Genomic DNA, 16,754 nt, shown 5'->3' with positions numbered 1-16,754 from the left:
CATCAGGACGCCACGTCATCGGGACGCCATCAGGACGCCATCAGGACACCACGTCATCGGGACACCATCAGGACACCACGTCATCGGAACGCCATCAGGACACCACGTCATCGGGACGCCATCAGGACGCCGCGTCAACCCCTCAGGAGCAAATCCAGATCTACTCATGACACACACACACACACACACACAGATGTACTCACAGACACAATAACATTTGGTTCTAAACAAAGACACACACTAATATTTAGATGTACACAAAGACACATTAATATTTAGATGTACACAAAGACACATTAATATTTAGATGTACAAACAGACACACTAACAATTAGATGTACACACGGACACACTAACAATTAGATGTACACACAGACACATCCTGATGATCCTCCTCACGTCTCTTCTTGTCTGCAGACCAACAGGACGCCATCAGGACGCCACGTCATCGGGACGCCATCAGGACGCCATCAGGACACCACGTCATCGGGACGCCATCAGGACACCACGTCATCGGGACACCATCAGGACGCCGCGTCAACCCCTCAGGAGCAAATCCACATCTACTCATGACACACACACACACACACACACACACACAGATGTACTCACAGACTATCATTTGGTTCTAAACAATGACACACACTAATATTTAGATGTACACAAAGACACACACTAACATTTAGATGTACACAAAGACACAATAACAATTATATGTACACACAGACACACTAACAATTAGATATACACACAGACACATCCTGATGATCCTCCTCACGTCTCTTCTCCTTGTCTGCAGACCAACAGGTCGCCATCAGGACGCCACGCCATCAGGACGCCACGTCATCGGGACGCCATCAGGACGCCACGTCATCGGGACGCCATCAGGACACCACGTCATCGGGACGCCATCAGGACACCACGTCATCGGGACGCCATCAGGACGCCGCGTCAAACCCTCAGGAGAAAATCCAGATCTACTCATGACACACACACACACCCACACACACACACACAGATACACAGATGTACACACAGACACACTAACATTTGGTTCTAAACAAAGACACACACTAATATTTAGATGTACACAAAGACACATTAATATTTAGATGTACAAACAGACACACTAACAATTAGATGTACAAACAGACACACTAACAATGAGATGTACACACGGACACACTAACAATTAGATGTACACACGGACACACTAACAATTAGATCTACACACAGACACACTAACAATTAGATGTACACACGGACACACTAACAATTAGATGTACACACAGACACACTAACAATTAGATGTACACACAGACACATCCTGATGATCCTCCTCACGTCTCTTCTCCTTGTCTGCAGACCAACAGGACGCCATCAGGACGCCACGTCATCAGGACGCCATCAGGACACCACGTCATCGGGACGCCATCAGGACACCACGTCATCGGGACGCCATCAGGACACCATCAGGACGCCGCGTCAACCCCTCAGGAGCAAATCCAGATCTACTCATGACACACACACACACACACAGATGTACTCACAGACACGTTAACATTTGGTTCTAAACAAAGACACACACTAACATTTAGATGTACACAAAGACACATTAATATTTAGATGTACACACAGACACACTAACAATTAGATGTACACACAGACACACTATCATTTGGTTCTAAACAAAGACGCACACTAATATTTAGATGTACACAAAGACACAATAACAATTAGATGTACACACAGACACACTAACAATTAGATCTACACACAGACACACTAACAATTAGATGTACACACGGACACACTAACAATTAGATGTACACACAGACACATCCTGATTATCCTCCTCACGTCTCTTCTCCTTGTCTGCAGACCAACAGGACGCCATCAGGACGCCACGTCATCGGGACGCCATCAGGACACCACGTCATCGGGACACCATCAGGACACCACGTCATCAGGACGCCATCAGGACGCCGCGTCAACCCCTCAGGAGCAAATCCAGATCTACTCATGACACACACACACACACACAGATGTACTCACAGACACGTTAACATTTGGTTCTAAACAAAGACACACACTAATATTTAGATGTACACAAAGACACAATAACAATTAGATGTACACAAAGACACAATAACAATTAGATGTACACAAAGACACAATAACAATTAGATGTACACACAGACACACTAACAATTAGATCTACACACGGACACACTAACAATTAGATCTACACACGGACACACTAACAATTAGATCTACACACGGACACACTAACAATTAGATCTACACACGGACACACTAACAATTAGATCTACACACAGACACATCCTGATGATCCTCCTCACGTCTCTTCTCCTTGTCTACAGACCAACAGGACGCCACGTCATCAGGACGCCACGTCATCGGGACGCCATCAGGACGCCACGTCATCAGGACGCCATCAGGACGCCGCGTCAACCCCTCAGGAGCAAATCCAGATCTACTCATGAGACACACACACACACACACACACACAGATGTACTCAGAGACACACTAACATTTAGACACGCTGGCAAATTTAGATGTACAATAAGATGTACACACAGACACACTATTATTTGGTTCTAAACAATGACACACACTAATATTTAGATGTACACAAAGACACAATAACAATTAGATATACACGCAGACACACTATCATTTGGCTCTAAACAAAGACATATTAATATTTAGATGTACACACAGACACACTAACAATTAGATGTACACACAGACACATCCTGATGATCCTCCTCACGTCTCTTCTTGTCTGCAGACCAACAGGACGCCATCAGGACACCACGTCATCGGGACGCTACGTCATCGGGACACCATCAGGACGCCATCAGGACGCCGCGTCAACCCCTCAGGAGCAAATCCAGATCTACTCATGAGACACACACACACACACACACACACAGATGTACTCAGAGACACACTAACATTTAGACACGCTGGCAAATTTAGATGTACAATTAGATGTACACACAGACACACTATTATTTGGTTCTAAACAATGACACACACTAATATTTAGATGTACACAAAGACACAATAACAATTAGATATACACGCAGACACACTATCATTTGGCTCTAAACAAAGACATATTAATATTTAGATGTACACACAGACACACTAACAATTAGATGTACACACAGACACATCCTGATGATCCTCCTCACGTCTCTTCTTGTCTGCAGACCAACAGGACGCCATCAGGACACCACGTCATCGGGACGCTACGTCATCGGGACACCATCAGGACGCCATCAGGACGCCGCGTCAACCCCTCAGGAGGAAATTCAGATCTACTCATGACACACACACACAGATGTACTCAGAGACACACTAACTTTTAGACACGCTAGCAAATTTAGATGTACAATTAGATGTACACACAGACACACTAACATTTGGTTCTAAACAAAGACACACACTAACATTTAGATGTACACAAAGACACATTAATATGTAGATGTACACACAGACACACTAACAATTAGATCTACACACAGACACATCCTGATGATCCTCCTCACGTCTCTTCTCCTTGTCTGCAGACCAACAGGACGCCATCAGGACGCCACGTCATCGGGACGCCATCAGGACACCACGTCATCAGGACGCCATCAGGACGCCATCAGGACGCTGCGTCAACCCCTCAGGAGCAAATCCAGATCTACTCATGACACACACACACACACACAACACACACAGATGTACTCAGAGACACACTAACATTTAGACACGCTGGCAAATTTAGATGTACACACAGACACACTATTATTTGGTTCTAAACAAAGACACACACTAATATTTAGATGTACACAAAGACATATTGATGTGCCCCCAGAGGCTCCCCGGATATTTGCCTGTCCGCCGGGCCGACCCCCAGAGGCTCCCCGGTCGTCTGGCCGCCCGCCGGGCCGCCCGCCAGAGTTTCCCGGGCGGTCCGACCAACGTCTCTGGTTTCCCTCCCTCCCGCCCCTTGTCTGCTCTCTGTTAGTCGAGGGCCGTCTGGGATTTGGCCCTAGAGGGGGGGGGGGGGGTACGGTGTGGTTCACTTCCTGTCTTATTTTGTAGTTTTCTGCCACTCGTGTCCCCGGGTAACTTCACCTTTTTTCCCCCCTGGTACCTGTATGCGTTTTTGCTCCTTGGCCTTTTGTTTGTTGGAGTTTATGACTATTAAAGTCTTTTTGTTACTCGAACTCTGCATTTGAGTCCTGCCTTCCTACCCAACCCTGACACATGATGCACTTTATAGTACAGGGAAACTTATTTCCAGTGTATCAAGCGTCACGGGTCCAATTTGATTTGGTTCGTATTGTTAGATTACTTAGATTAGTGCCTGTTTGGAAAATCTAAATATTGATCAGATTTAAGGTATGTTACACTAGAATTAATGTAGTATGTAGGCCTTTAGATAAGAGTAGCTCTGGTTTACCTGTGAGCACTTCGTCAACTTCAGTGGTGCAAGTGACGTTTGGGATATTCTTCATGTCCAGAAGAGCACAAAGCTCACGGTAGTCAGTCTCCACATTGCCTGAGCACTGATATCCGTCTGTGCGGTGGAAGGTTTAAAGCAAAGACAATAAAACTCTCACATTATAAAAAATGAAAAGTTTGAGTTAGTTACCAACCAAAGATCCCAGCAGGCAATTCTTCATTTGGAGTATGTCCTAAAAACAACAGAACAGACAGAGTTTAGCAATTCTCCAGCTTATTGACCACTTGTGAATTATCATATCATAGTTATGCATCAAAGAAACAACAACAAAGTTATTACTCTTACATATGAGATGTACACAACATGACATGTTTTTTATGACATTTAGTAAAGAACATTTGTAATAAAATAATCAAGACGACGCTGTTTTGATTATTTCAAAACTACTACTTAGTAACGAGGTATAACATCAGAGTATAATTTCCAAACATGTATTATTAATGTATTATTCTGCTTCCCAGGGGGCAGAAGACGTCATTTCAAAGTTGAACTCTGTGTTGAAATGCGGACCGACCGTCTGAGACCTCATTTCAACCGGCTAAAAAGTGGATGAATCATAAACTTACACATGTGGACGTTGTTTCTTTTTAAACCTCTATAATAATAATATACCACATATTACCGTATAGGAAAATGACTTTGAAAGAAAGAAACGTCTTTTCAACGTACAACGGCTAAATATTTCACTTCTTACTCCAATGAAATATAAAACACAAACAGGGGTCTCTCTTCTATACCACATGAGTACATGTTGTGTTTTCTTTTACAAAGTTATACAGGACTTGTACTTTTAGTCATAACGGAAATTATATAGTGTGTTATTAACTAACAATTCCCAAGCTACTTCCGGCAAATTAAAGGACTGCGCACCTGTTGAAGGACGCGTCGTCTCACCTGCGTCTTTAGAGGCCTCTGCCTGGTCTGTTTTAGACATTGTTGGTTAATCAAACAGGTGTAGATACGTTTGCTAACGTCGCTGTAACCCTACAATAGAAAAAGGAAACTCCTCGGCGTCATTGGCGTTACTACGGTAACCGACTGAAGCCAATCGGAAGCATCGCGAGACTTTTGGGGATTTTACTTTGAGGTTGTTTGGAAATCCCAGTTTGTTAAGATTTTCTTTTTGGGGAAACGTTATGTGTCCTTTACGTAAGTAAAGGTGTTGAACACATCAACAATCACGGTAAAGTGTTGTTTAACCACGTGCCCAATAATATTACGAGTTGCTGCTAATTACAGTTCATCACCACGTAGATTTATTATTACATTTTTATTTTTTCAAAAGGTGGTTTGTCCCGCCAAATTGATACTGATACATTTGGGAATAATCTTTCATTTAACTAGTGGTAGTTTATCAATTCATTATTTCAATAATATGTTGCAGTGGTGGGTTTATTAATCATATAATTATTTTCGTAATCAAATTTGTAACTTTTAGAAGGTGATTGTTGCCATTATTATTATCAATATAATAATTATACTGATAGATAGTCCTTGCATGATGTCTAACTCTCATGATGGTTAACGCTCATTCTTCATCATAGCTGAATTTTAGAATATAATTATACTTTTTTTTCTGAAATACCACATAAGGTTTATAATCAGAGTTCCAGCCTTCTTATTTTGCAATCTAAAGAATATTAAAAGCCCAACGACAGATTGTATTCACAATAATGTAGTGCTTTTTTATTTAAAAAAAACAAATATAAAACAAAAAGTAAAAACCAACAGCATTTCTCATGACTTAATAATCATAATTACAAACGTTTAACGAGTGGAAGAAGTATTTTGACAAACTGTACACATCACAAAATGTCCGCCAGTCTGCCATTTACAATGCTTGCATCTTATTTTGTGATTGTCTAAAAATAACTAAACAAATCACACAAACATCATACAATGACTGCTATCACAAAACAAAAACCATTTCCTATTTCAAAAATAAAACAAAAGGAATAACGTGATATTGGATTGACAGCTATATTTTTGTTTCCGTCAACGTTTTAAAAATATCATAACATTTTTATGTTGGTTTGTTTTTTTAGTGTTCAACACTTTGCAGCAAAACAAGGGGTAAGTTTCCCCTTAAAAAGTAATATTATTAACAATATTCAGTGACAAAGGTGTCTTCGCTGAGTCACTGTCTTGTCCCAATGTCTTCTGTGTCCATTCGACATTCTTCTGGCTCATGCAGTACATCGATGAATTTCATTAATAGGCAACGAAAACTCAGCTTAAGTTTCTATGTTATTCGGACAGTTGTGGTAAGCTTTTATGGACCTCAAAATAAAATAATTTCCCTCCAAGCTTAAGTGTCTTCATTGTAGTAATACAAACGGAAGAAATTATAATATTATAATAATCATAATACATTTAGGGCTGAGTCTTGCACAGTACAATAATAAACAAAATCCATTTTTCAAGATATTGCTTTTGGAGACACTCTTCAATGTAAGTGTGTATATTTACATAACTTGGCACTGTACGGCTTCCCGTTCCCCCTCCGTCCGCACGTCAGTGTCTCGTTCTTGTTAACCGCACTGGGACATTGCAGGCTGTCCTTTTTTAGCAGAGGCATTTTGGGGGGAAAAGAAATCTTGTTAAATATCACAATTTCTTTTTCAAAACATTCTCCATGGCAACCAGGAACAAAGTGTAAAGAAAGAAAAAGTTTTATGTCCCTTGCCCTCCCAATATACACCGCCCCACCCGTCTCACAGAATATAAGAAAATATGACCATCACAATACATTTTATGTTAAGTATTCTTTCCATAGTTTTCTTAAAACTGTTAATTGCCATAGAGCCCTTCATTTTTTTAAATCCATTTTTTTTTTAAAAAGGTATATCTGCAAGAAATCGAGTACAGACACACACACCAAGTGTGTACGCGCACGCACACACACACACACACACACACACACACACACACACACACACACACACACACAAGGCAGTCGGAGAGCACGGCTGTGTAAGGCGTTACAGTTGAAGCCGGTGACCCCCCCCCCCCCCCCCCTCCGAAACGCCTGATTTAGTTAAGCTGGTGAATCATGTTAAGACGGGCAAAGCTGACTGCCTCGCAAGAAAATGAAAGATTAAAATTAAAACCTCCACATGACACTTTGACTGACAAAAGCGCACTCAATCTTCTCTCTCCTCCTTTTAAACCAGATAAGAAGCACACCCCTCTGCTTCTTCTTCTCCTAAATGAGTTACTACTAGGAAAAAGTTAATAGACTCGCCTTTTTTTTTAATTTTTGTTTTTTTTCAGACTGCATCATCTAATACTGGGAGAGTGTTACGTTTGTTTTTGTTATAGATACATTACAGAGCTTCACAATATCCATGGTACCAAAAAGTGCAGTTCACCACGTCCTCTCTCTCTCAGCATCTGAGGGCGGCGCTCAGCTTGCATTCCTCCGACGCCGTTCTCCTCCACGTGTCCCGGCGCTGATCTTCTCTCATCATGTTATACTTTGTCATTGCAAATAGCTCCCACTAGGGGGAACAAATCTCCAGCATGCACTTCCCTGCTGACTGACACCACCATTCCATCCTTATTCAGTACCACTTGTTTGATTTGCTGATGCTTGATAGGGGAATTAATCTGCCCATGTCTGTAATATTCAATGCATTTAAGTGCATGGGTTATTTCTCCTATGTTCATTTAAAAAAAAAAAGAGGTTTTGCATCGTTCTACTCAAATAAGCAAGAAGTCTGAGTCAGCTCTCTCTGTTCGTGCTCCCCTAGCACTGTTGAAAAGTTGAAATTGCCATGGAGTCAGCGCTTCCAAACACCCTCTCAGAGTTGAGATGACCAGTCTTGGAAGAGGTAACCCGGAAGAGGCCCCGAGGGAGGCATTGTGGTCCTTAATGGTCGGACAACCAACAATGCAGCACTTCCCTTCTCGATGTCTCTCCGCGTTCTGCCCATTTCTCGCTAACAGGAAAAGCAGTGCAGTGTGCTCGACAGGCACAAGGCAAAGTTATTTTCTGCCCACGAAATCCCCGAATCCGAGCGCCCGCCGCCGTAGCCGCCGGCCCGCACCCTCCTCCAGGAGATAAGAGACATCTATGGCTGTGGAAAGAACACAAGGGAGGAGGTAAGAGCTGAGAAACAGCTATATTTTAAATCAAAGTAATCAGAGGTAAAGGATTGAAGCTATTGGAAACCAGCCAAAAGGGGAGTTACGAGTAACTGACAGATGCTCAACAAAAATACAATCCGTACCACGGTGCTTCAGGCAGCGCCACAGATGCATTTACAGTCCAAATAGCATCTCAAGATGCAAGTCTAGAGTCAGAGGCGGGATACGTGGGGGGCTGGGTTGTATCAGCTTTTGGCTACAGCGACAACAGCAGAGTCATTGTTGGCAAAATATAGCAGATCACCAGAATGTCACTCAGAGCACTAAGATTAGCGGCTAAACTTTAAAAAAAAGAGAGCATAACAAAAAAACACTTTTTATCCAACATGTACAACGGATGCAAGTAATCGAAAAGTTGAAAAGCCGGAATGATTTGATGACCTACCCCCCTGCTTCGATCCCGGTCCCTCACCATTCTTGTTGGGACTTCTGTACAACAGATCCAGCAGAATTTTGTTGAGCCGGTCCCTCTGGGCGTCCCTCCTGCCCAGCACCGGGTGGTGCAGCGGCGAGGAGGCCAACGATGACGGGAGCTCCAGCATCTCGCCCATTCTCTCCGCAGAAGGGTCCTCCAGCTCCTTGCACTCTTCGGACTCCTGCCCTTCCTCTTCTTCCTCCTTCTCGTCTTCGTCCTCGTCTCCCTCCCCGTCCCGTTCCCTTTCCGCTCCTCGGGGCTTCGCCGAAAGTTCAGGTTCGTCCGGATTCTTGTCTGCGTCGTCCTCTTCTCCTCTTCCGCCTTCGGCCTCGGGTGGGAAGTCGTCGCCGCGCTCGCGGGGGGAGTCGTCGTCCTCACAGCCTGCGGCTCCTTTGGGTAGATCGCTCTTCCAGGCAGAACGACCCCCGTTCCTTTTGTAGTTGTCAGGAACGTAGTGAGGCTGCAAGAATGTCACGATCAGATTTGGTTCCAATTTATTTTCTAATTAATAAAAGTAGTGCGACGTTGTTAATAAATCACAGGGATCTTAAATGTAGTTTACTGTGTGATTTAATAAACATGCCTCTGGACTAATTCAATGGAGTAAAACATCCATCTGGTCCTCCATGAGAGCAAAAACAAGTATTTTTGCATCACAATTCCTCGTAGGCATAATTGGTTACACAATTCACAAGCATTTCATCGATATTTGGATCCGGATCAGTGCAAAACAAACTAGTTTCATTCAGAAGCAAAAAGCTGTTCTGTCATTCGTTTCCAAGTAACAAATTAAAATGTGCCCTGGCCTGTAATATCATCTCCACCCTTAAAATATCGCTCAGTGTTTATAAATCAGTAACAGATCCCAGTGCGGCAGCCCCACTCTTTCACGACCCCATCCCTCTCACCGAGAAGTCTCTTTTGGGTGCGAGCCGCTTGGGGAAGTGGTTAAAGGCATACAGCTTGGTGCAGACTGGGAAGCGGTTCCGATGGATCTTGTAGAACAGGTGAGCGGACTTGTCCAAGCGGTAATCACAGATGTACACGTCCTGCTCTTTCACACCCTTCGGCCGTCCTGTAGGGAGGAACAGGTTTTGTATTCGCTAGAGACTGTTGTGATTTATACCATAATAAGGTAAGAAAAAACAAAAAGTGTACAGTTGTTCTGGTATGATTTTGTTGGAGAAAGTCGGAGCTCAGTGTGGTGTGGTGGCTGTTGAGGAGGTGGGTGTACTACTTGGTCGATAGGCCGGTTAGGGAGGAGATTGTGAGTTTGCGCTCCCGCCCCCTCACCTTTGCAGTAGGTGTAGAGGTCGAGGACGCAGCAGGTTGCCACCACTGCCTCCAGGGGGATGATCTCGTAGAGCGGCATGCGGAATAACTCGTTCTGGTAAAATCGGCGTGATGGAGAATGGTGCGTCTCGTGGGGACGGAAGTAGTGGTGGCCAAAGGCGAATCTCTCCCCCCTTTAGAGTTAGGAGTGGATACAGAAGGAGCCAGCAAGTTAAACACTGTAGTGCAGCTCGAGGAGCACAATAATCATCTGCAGTGCACCAAGCCTGTGGCTCAAGGTGCTACATTTGATTAACTTACTTTTCATTCTTCCAGAGTTTCTCAATTCGGAAGATGTCGAGTTTGTCTCGGTTGACATGAGACAAGAGACGGTAAGACTGTCTGACAGGCTGTCCCTCAGGTGTGCGTCTGCTGTCTCGCATCAGATACACACAGTCGCCTAAACACAAGACACAGACAGGTTTCTTCTCTGTGATGGTGAGATTTTACAAGAAATTCTCTCTTTGATACAAAAGTCAGAGGTTGAGGGTGCAGTAACATTTATTTTACGGACTCAGGTCTAAATGATTATGGGTAAAAAGGTTGCACAGGAAATATATATTCCACTGCAACCCTGTGCCTCGATGCAATGCATGTTGTTTTCCCACACAAATTTGACTTTGAATTGACTTCAAGAGTAACTTAAAGGCTCCCTGCAAACTTCCTGGTCCCTAGAGAATGAGAGGTTGACTCTTTGTAATTCAGCAAACAAACATGATTGTTAGCGGGCTGTAGAAGTACGGACACCATTTGTGAGCTTGTGACTGCTGGCTTCTTTACCTTGGTGTAGCAGCAGCTCATCTCGAAGGAGGCAGATGTAGTAGACGGAGCCAGCCTGGGCGTAGCTAGGCTGGGGTATCATGGGAACTTCCTGTAACGACGACAACATCAACAACATATATGAGTGAGGGCAGGTAGATAAGGCTGGAGATCATTTAGGCCCAGACAGAGACTGAGCGCCAGCTTTAATGGCTTTGTGGAGGAGATCGACGTACCCGGTCCACAGGCCGAGGGTCACACAGCTCACACAGGTAGTGCTCCACCTCGCTCTCCAGCCGCATGCAGTCAAAATGCTGCCACACCTAGACGGACAAATCAATGGTTGACTCAGTGTCTCATTCTGACAGGAATAACTTGTCAGCAATGACGATGCAATGACTTTCTACGCCGGTAAAAATGCAAATGTGTCACCCACAACCCTCCCCCCCCCTAATGTGTGTTTGACACCTCCTTCTTACCATGCACTTTTCACACTGGATCATGAGGCCTTCGTCCTTGTACATTCCACAGATGCATCGGATGACGTCATCGTCCTTGTCGTGCGGCCCCGGCCCCCCCCCTCCGTGGTGGTGGCCGTGGTCGCGCTCCAGCGAATCTGAGCTGTCGGCCTCGCTGGCCGTCTCGCCCACGATCTCGTCAATCTGGACGGCAGCTTCGTGCCGTGCGCTGTAGTAGGCTTTACGCAGACGACAGACGTCCCGGCCGACCGATGACTTCCTGCCGTAATATTTCTGGTGGGCAACAAAGGCATTTGTTGAAAGATATTACTTTTGCCCACACTCCTAAAACATATTTATTTAGACAACAGACCTCAAAACAGCATAAGGAGATATCATATATAAAAGGTAGATAAATATACAGAACGAGGCATTTAAAAGGGTTTCTGCAGCTGCCGCAATTTCACAGTTCTCAACACATTAAACCACATCACCCCTCATGCTATTTTCAGTCTGGCAAAACAGGGTGTTGGAACCAAGGAGTGGATCTAATTTAGAAGTCCACTTCAGGCTACTATGACTGAAGAGTAAGCTCCTCTGAGAGGTCTCAAGTGGCACTTGTTTACACTTTCCAGCTATACAGATGTAAATCAAAACTGCCTGTAACATATAAGCAGGGGATCAGCAGTCATGAAGTCATTGTGCGAGAGAGGAAAAAAGAAATGAACTGAGTGGGAGGAAACATTTTGACACGTTTTTTTAAATTCTGGGATTAAACTTGAGAGACTGAAGTGTTCATGTGATAGGTGTTATTAAAAGTGAAGACTGAATGCTTCAAACTGTTCTTTCTAATGATTATTTGTATCTGTAATGTAATTATTGAGACAAGTCTGACCGGCAGAGAAGATCTATTAAATTAATTAAGCATTTAGTTTGTAGATAATTTACAAATGACGGCTGTCTTGGCAATGGGTTCATCCTTTAGAGTAGTGGTCCTCAACCTTTTTGACCTCACGGACCGTTTTCATGTCAGACAATATTTCGCGGACCGGTCGAGAAGGTCCGATTGGGGGGGGTGTAGTAGTCGCGCGCTCTGTGTTCGCTGGTGGGCGAAACTGCCGTGCACGGTAAGAGGACAATTGTAAACGTGAAGAAAAACGCCTTGTAACGTGTGGGGAATATGGAATATGTCAGAGGGACGAGCGCACATGATTAGGACAAAATCCGGTCAATTTTCTAAATAAAACATTTTCCAGAAAAAATATGTATATAAGCTTTCTGTGGTGCGGCCCGGTACCAAACGGCCAACGGACCGGTAACGGTTCGCAGCCCGGTGGTTGGGGACCACTGCTTTAGAGCCTTATCATTGTAGGATCTTCCCAGAGAGATCAAGATCATCTTGCAGGACTCTAATCTTGGAACCAATCCTTAGCTTTGGCCGAGGAACCTGGAACTAAATGTAGTTCCTGAAAGATCCTTCCAACTGTAAAGAAAGCCCAAAATCATTTATGTAAACTGACACAAATAGCAACGTTAGCACCTGCCTACCTCAGCATTTCGGAACACTTTCAGCATGTCTGTGTCAAACGCCTCTACAGTTTTGTAGTGCCCTGTAAGGATTTGCTTCTCGATGGTGCTCAGGTCCAAAGGGTCAGACACCTTCTCGTAGTACTGGCTGTTCCTGAAGGTCCACAAAACACAGCAGGATTAATCTCTGCATATCTGGTTAGAAAAAACATTTCACGTTTTAAAACTGCATACGTCTGAGCATTTAAAACATTTAGTGCTGATAAATTAGATTTCAATTCTGTCACAGTGGTGAACAACCAGTATTTTGTCCCATCCATCCATCTGCAAACCGCTTATCCTACACACAGGGTCGTGAGGGGGCTGGAGTCCATCCCAGCCAACTTCGGGCGATAGACGTGGTTCACGCTGGATTGGTCGCCAGCCAATCGCAGGGCTACACAGAGATATACAACCATTCACACTCACATTCACACACCTACGGGCAATTTAGAGTCACCAATCAACCTGATCCCCAGAGCATGTCTTTGGACTGTGGGAGGAAGCCGGAGAACCCGGACAGACACGGGGAGAACATGCAGACTCCACACAGAAAGGCCACTGGGCAGAGTCGAACCCAGGACCTTCTTGCTGTGAGGCGACAGTGCTGTATTTTGTCCCACATAGTCAAAATAAATTCATCAGTTGTTATTGTTTTGACGCACCGTGTTTACTACCAATACTGGAAAGAATCAAAGCACAGGCTGTCACGGCTGAAATGTGTGACACGAGATAAAACTGTGTGGGTGTTTTACACTACTAGACCAGATAAAACCATAACACTGCTCTCTGAAAAACAGTAAAATACTATGAATGAACCGGCATGAATGAAATGCAGGTTTGCACACTCTTACCTCTTCCTGGACGGAAGGTTCACCAGCGGAGCAGCAAGTGTCTGGCCGGCTGAATCTGAGGGACCACAGAAGAATAACAATCCTGTCATCATGTGTTAATCAGGGAGCCTTTATCATTGAGTCGACATCGGATATTAGAGGCGCCGACAGACGAGGACTGATGGGACCTCAGATAGAGCTAGAGGTCATACTAATGAGAACATCTAATAGACTGCTGACTCTCACCCTTGTAGCTGGTGATCATGTCACAGATCTCCTTAAAGATGTGTGCCAGGCGGGCAGTGCGCGTGACTTCTGTGTTTTCCTCAGCGGCGGCCAGTCTCCGTGTGCGCACCGACCGCGACGTCTGCAGCGCCGAGAACTGCGTCAGGAACACGTCTGGAAAACAAGGCACGGGCATCGGGGTGAAGTTGTTGCATGATTCCACACTCCTTTCAGATCACATATGCTTCAGCAAGTTGGTTACAGCAACGTGAAGAAAAATATAAAACGTACATCCACCAACTGCCACTAAATAAAACGTAACGTCAAACGTGCCATCGTAACGTGCTCCTGACGCCTCCACTTCCTGTTCGCTCACCTGACTTGATGTTGCCATCGTCACGGATCACTCCTCCCCAGCGCGTGTACAAAGACAAGCTGCCGGGGTCCCTCTCTCGCTCCCCCTCTCTCTTCAGCAGCTCCTGTTTCTCCCTCATCTTCTCCCAGTTCCTCAGGAGAAACACTCTGTGCTTCAGCACAAAGTTCCTGATGATTGAGGAAGAGCGGAGCAAAGTGTGAGGATGGCATGTGCCTGTGAGTGCTAACATACATTCACACTCAAAATCCTGATAACGCTTCGTCATTCTGTTACGTGAAACAGATTTTACACTGAAATATTTAAATAGTCATATCCTAACACATATTTTACTCTGACGAAATGAAGCGTTAGCTACTGAATATAATTTCCAGTAAATTAGAACAGTCTAATTTTGTTGTGTACTTCTGTTACTGTGATGTACTGTGTGTGTGTGTGTGTTTGTTCACCTCTCTCTGTTGGACATCGGCTTCATGAGATGAGGATAAAACTTGTTGCTGTCACTTGACTCTTCCTCCTGAAGAAAGAGACGGATGTATTAAAAATTCAATCAGAATTTGGCAGATTCTTCCAAAGATTCATCCTTAAAACTACAATGCATTCTGCAGAAGGCATGTTGGATGTCCACCATACGCTGTTCATTTTAGGTCATTCCATGCAGCCTTAACTCAAAGACTACCCATTTCTTACGCCTCGTGTCCCACTCAGTGTTCCTCTGAGACGCATACACATCCATGACCTACATAGGCACTGCACCTGATATCTAATAAGACACGTGTAATAACACACGTTTTAAAGCCAGGCAATGGTTATAATGGTATGACAATATAAATTACTTTATAAGCCGAGAAACAAACTGTAATATAGGTATCTATTTGGGCAGGTAAGAAAAAGAACACGTTTACAGACTAATTTGTCATTCTTAAGAAGAATCCTCTAGTATTGTAGATCTTAAGTATGGGTGGAAAGATAACCATTTATTAAAGTACATTACACTCACTCGTTTCTTGAGCTGGTGCTTGGACTTCCTCTTCTCCTTGAGTCGACCCAGCCGCCGTGTCCCTCCGGTCTTCCCGGGCAGGCCGTTGATACGCTGGCTCTTCCCTCCGATGATGCCCCGGCAGCTCTCCGAGCCACACTTGCACGCTTGCTGCAAGGTGAAAGAAAAGATAGTTAAAACAGAAGATAGAAAAGCATTCGTTCGTATCACGTGAGAAAGAGGCGGAGGCAAAATAAAAGAAGCAGCGATGATGATTCTAAACATGGAGCATACAAAGAGTGGGTCACTGGTGAGTCACCTGTTCTTCTGTGTTGAAGGAGTGGAAGTTGTAGTCATAAGTGAGCTCAATGCCGCTGTTGATGTCCTTGAGAGCAAAGAGACCAATTCTGTAAACGCCGTTCACGGACCTAAGAGAGAGAAAAATTCAGTAAGTTGTTAGTTGTAGAGTATGGGAGAGTTTTTCTCACAGAGCACACAGAGAACTGTAAATCTGACAAATTGAAGTTAAAGGACAGGGAAGGGAAGTAGGCTATTAGGAAAAGATTGTTTAGTGAAACTGTGTTTTTGTCATAAAAGAAGAAATTCAAATAGTCCTTTTAATGTTACTTCAAAAATACACAGCAAATGTAATTGTATTATTCTCAGGTCAAGCTTTTGAAGTTTGAAGTCAGGTTTCTATATTAACTTAAAACAACATTAAACTAGCCCTGTTAGAATGATAGTTCAAATAAGGTATTTTAAATCCATGAGAAAAAGAGAAGAAGTGAGACCCCACCGAACAGCTCAACACGTATGTCCTCCCCATTTCCCCCTTCCTCAAACCCAAGCTGTGCTCCGTCGTTTCACCATTCTTCCAAGAATACAGCACACTATTCTGTTTGCCCGCCACTTGATAATTTATTCCTTCTATAGGGGTAAAAAGCTGGTTCAGCGCATTGTCTTCAGGCACTACAGCTGTATCAAAGGCTCCATGTAATCTCTCTTCTGTGACAAGATGGATGACTCGTCAGGCTTTGTGCTAAAAAAATCCTGCATCCCTGTGGAGTCTTTTATTTCAGCACAGCCACTCTAAAACACACACACACACACACACA

The 16,754-nt window shown here is 44.0% G+C and overlaps 1 protein-coding gene across 4 annotated transcripts in view; it reads right to left on the bottom strand.

The window, feature by feature from the left end:
* Positions 1-6,208: 6,208 nt before the first annotated feature.
* Positions 6,209-16,754, bottom strand: part of ash1l (ash1 (absent, small, or homeotic)-like (Drosophila)) — a 28,585-nt gene continuing 18,039 nt past the window's right edge. For 3 of the 4 annotated variants that reach the window (XM_040187796.2, XM_040187795.2, XM_078081387.1), the window contains exons 13-27: positions 15,959-16,067; positions 15,661-15,810; positions 15,110-15,177; positions 14,664-14,830; positions 14,309-14,461; positions 14,084-14,138; positions 13,212-13,344; positions 11,685-11,957; positions 11,442-11,528; positions 11,227-11,317; positions 10,708-10,846; positions 10,408-10,580; positions 10,023-10,189; positions 9,085-9,574; positions 6,209-8,629 (exon numbers count right to left, since the gene is read on the bottom strand). In XM_040187796.2, coding sequence (XP_040043730.2) covers positions 8,538-8,629; positions 9,085-9,574; positions 10,023-10,189; positions 10,408-10,580; positions 10,708-10,846; positions 11,227-11,317; positions 11,442-11,528; positions 11,685-11,957; positions 13,212-13,344; positions 14,084-14,138; positions 14,309-14,461; positions 14,664-14,830; positions 15,110-15,177; positions 15,661-15,810; positions 15,959-16,067 — 2,347 coding nt within the window. In that variant the 3' untranslated portion in view covers positions 6,209-8,537. The remainder of the gene's footprint in view (positions 8,630-9,084; positions 9,575-10,022; positions 10,190-10,407; positions 10,581-10,707; positions 10,847-11,226; positions 11,318-11,441; positions 11,529-11,684; positions 11,958-13,211; positions 13,345-14,083; positions 14,139-14,308; positions 14,462-14,663; positions 14,831-15,109; positions 15,178-15,660; positions 15,811-15,958; positions 16,068-16,754) is intronic. The other variant, XM_040187797.2, reaches the window with a different exon arrangement.

This window comes from Gasterosteus aculeatus, chromosome 10, assembly GCF_964276395.1.
Source record: "Gasterosteus aculeatus chromosome 10, fGasAcu3.hap1.1, whole genome shotgun sequence".
NCBI lineage: Eukaryota > Metazoa > Chordata > Actinopteri > Perciformes > Gasterosteidae > Gasterosteus > Gasterosteus aculeatus.
The sequence above is the reverse complement of the archived record's forward strand: the minus strand, read 5'-3'. Positions and strand labels throughout refer to the sequence as shown.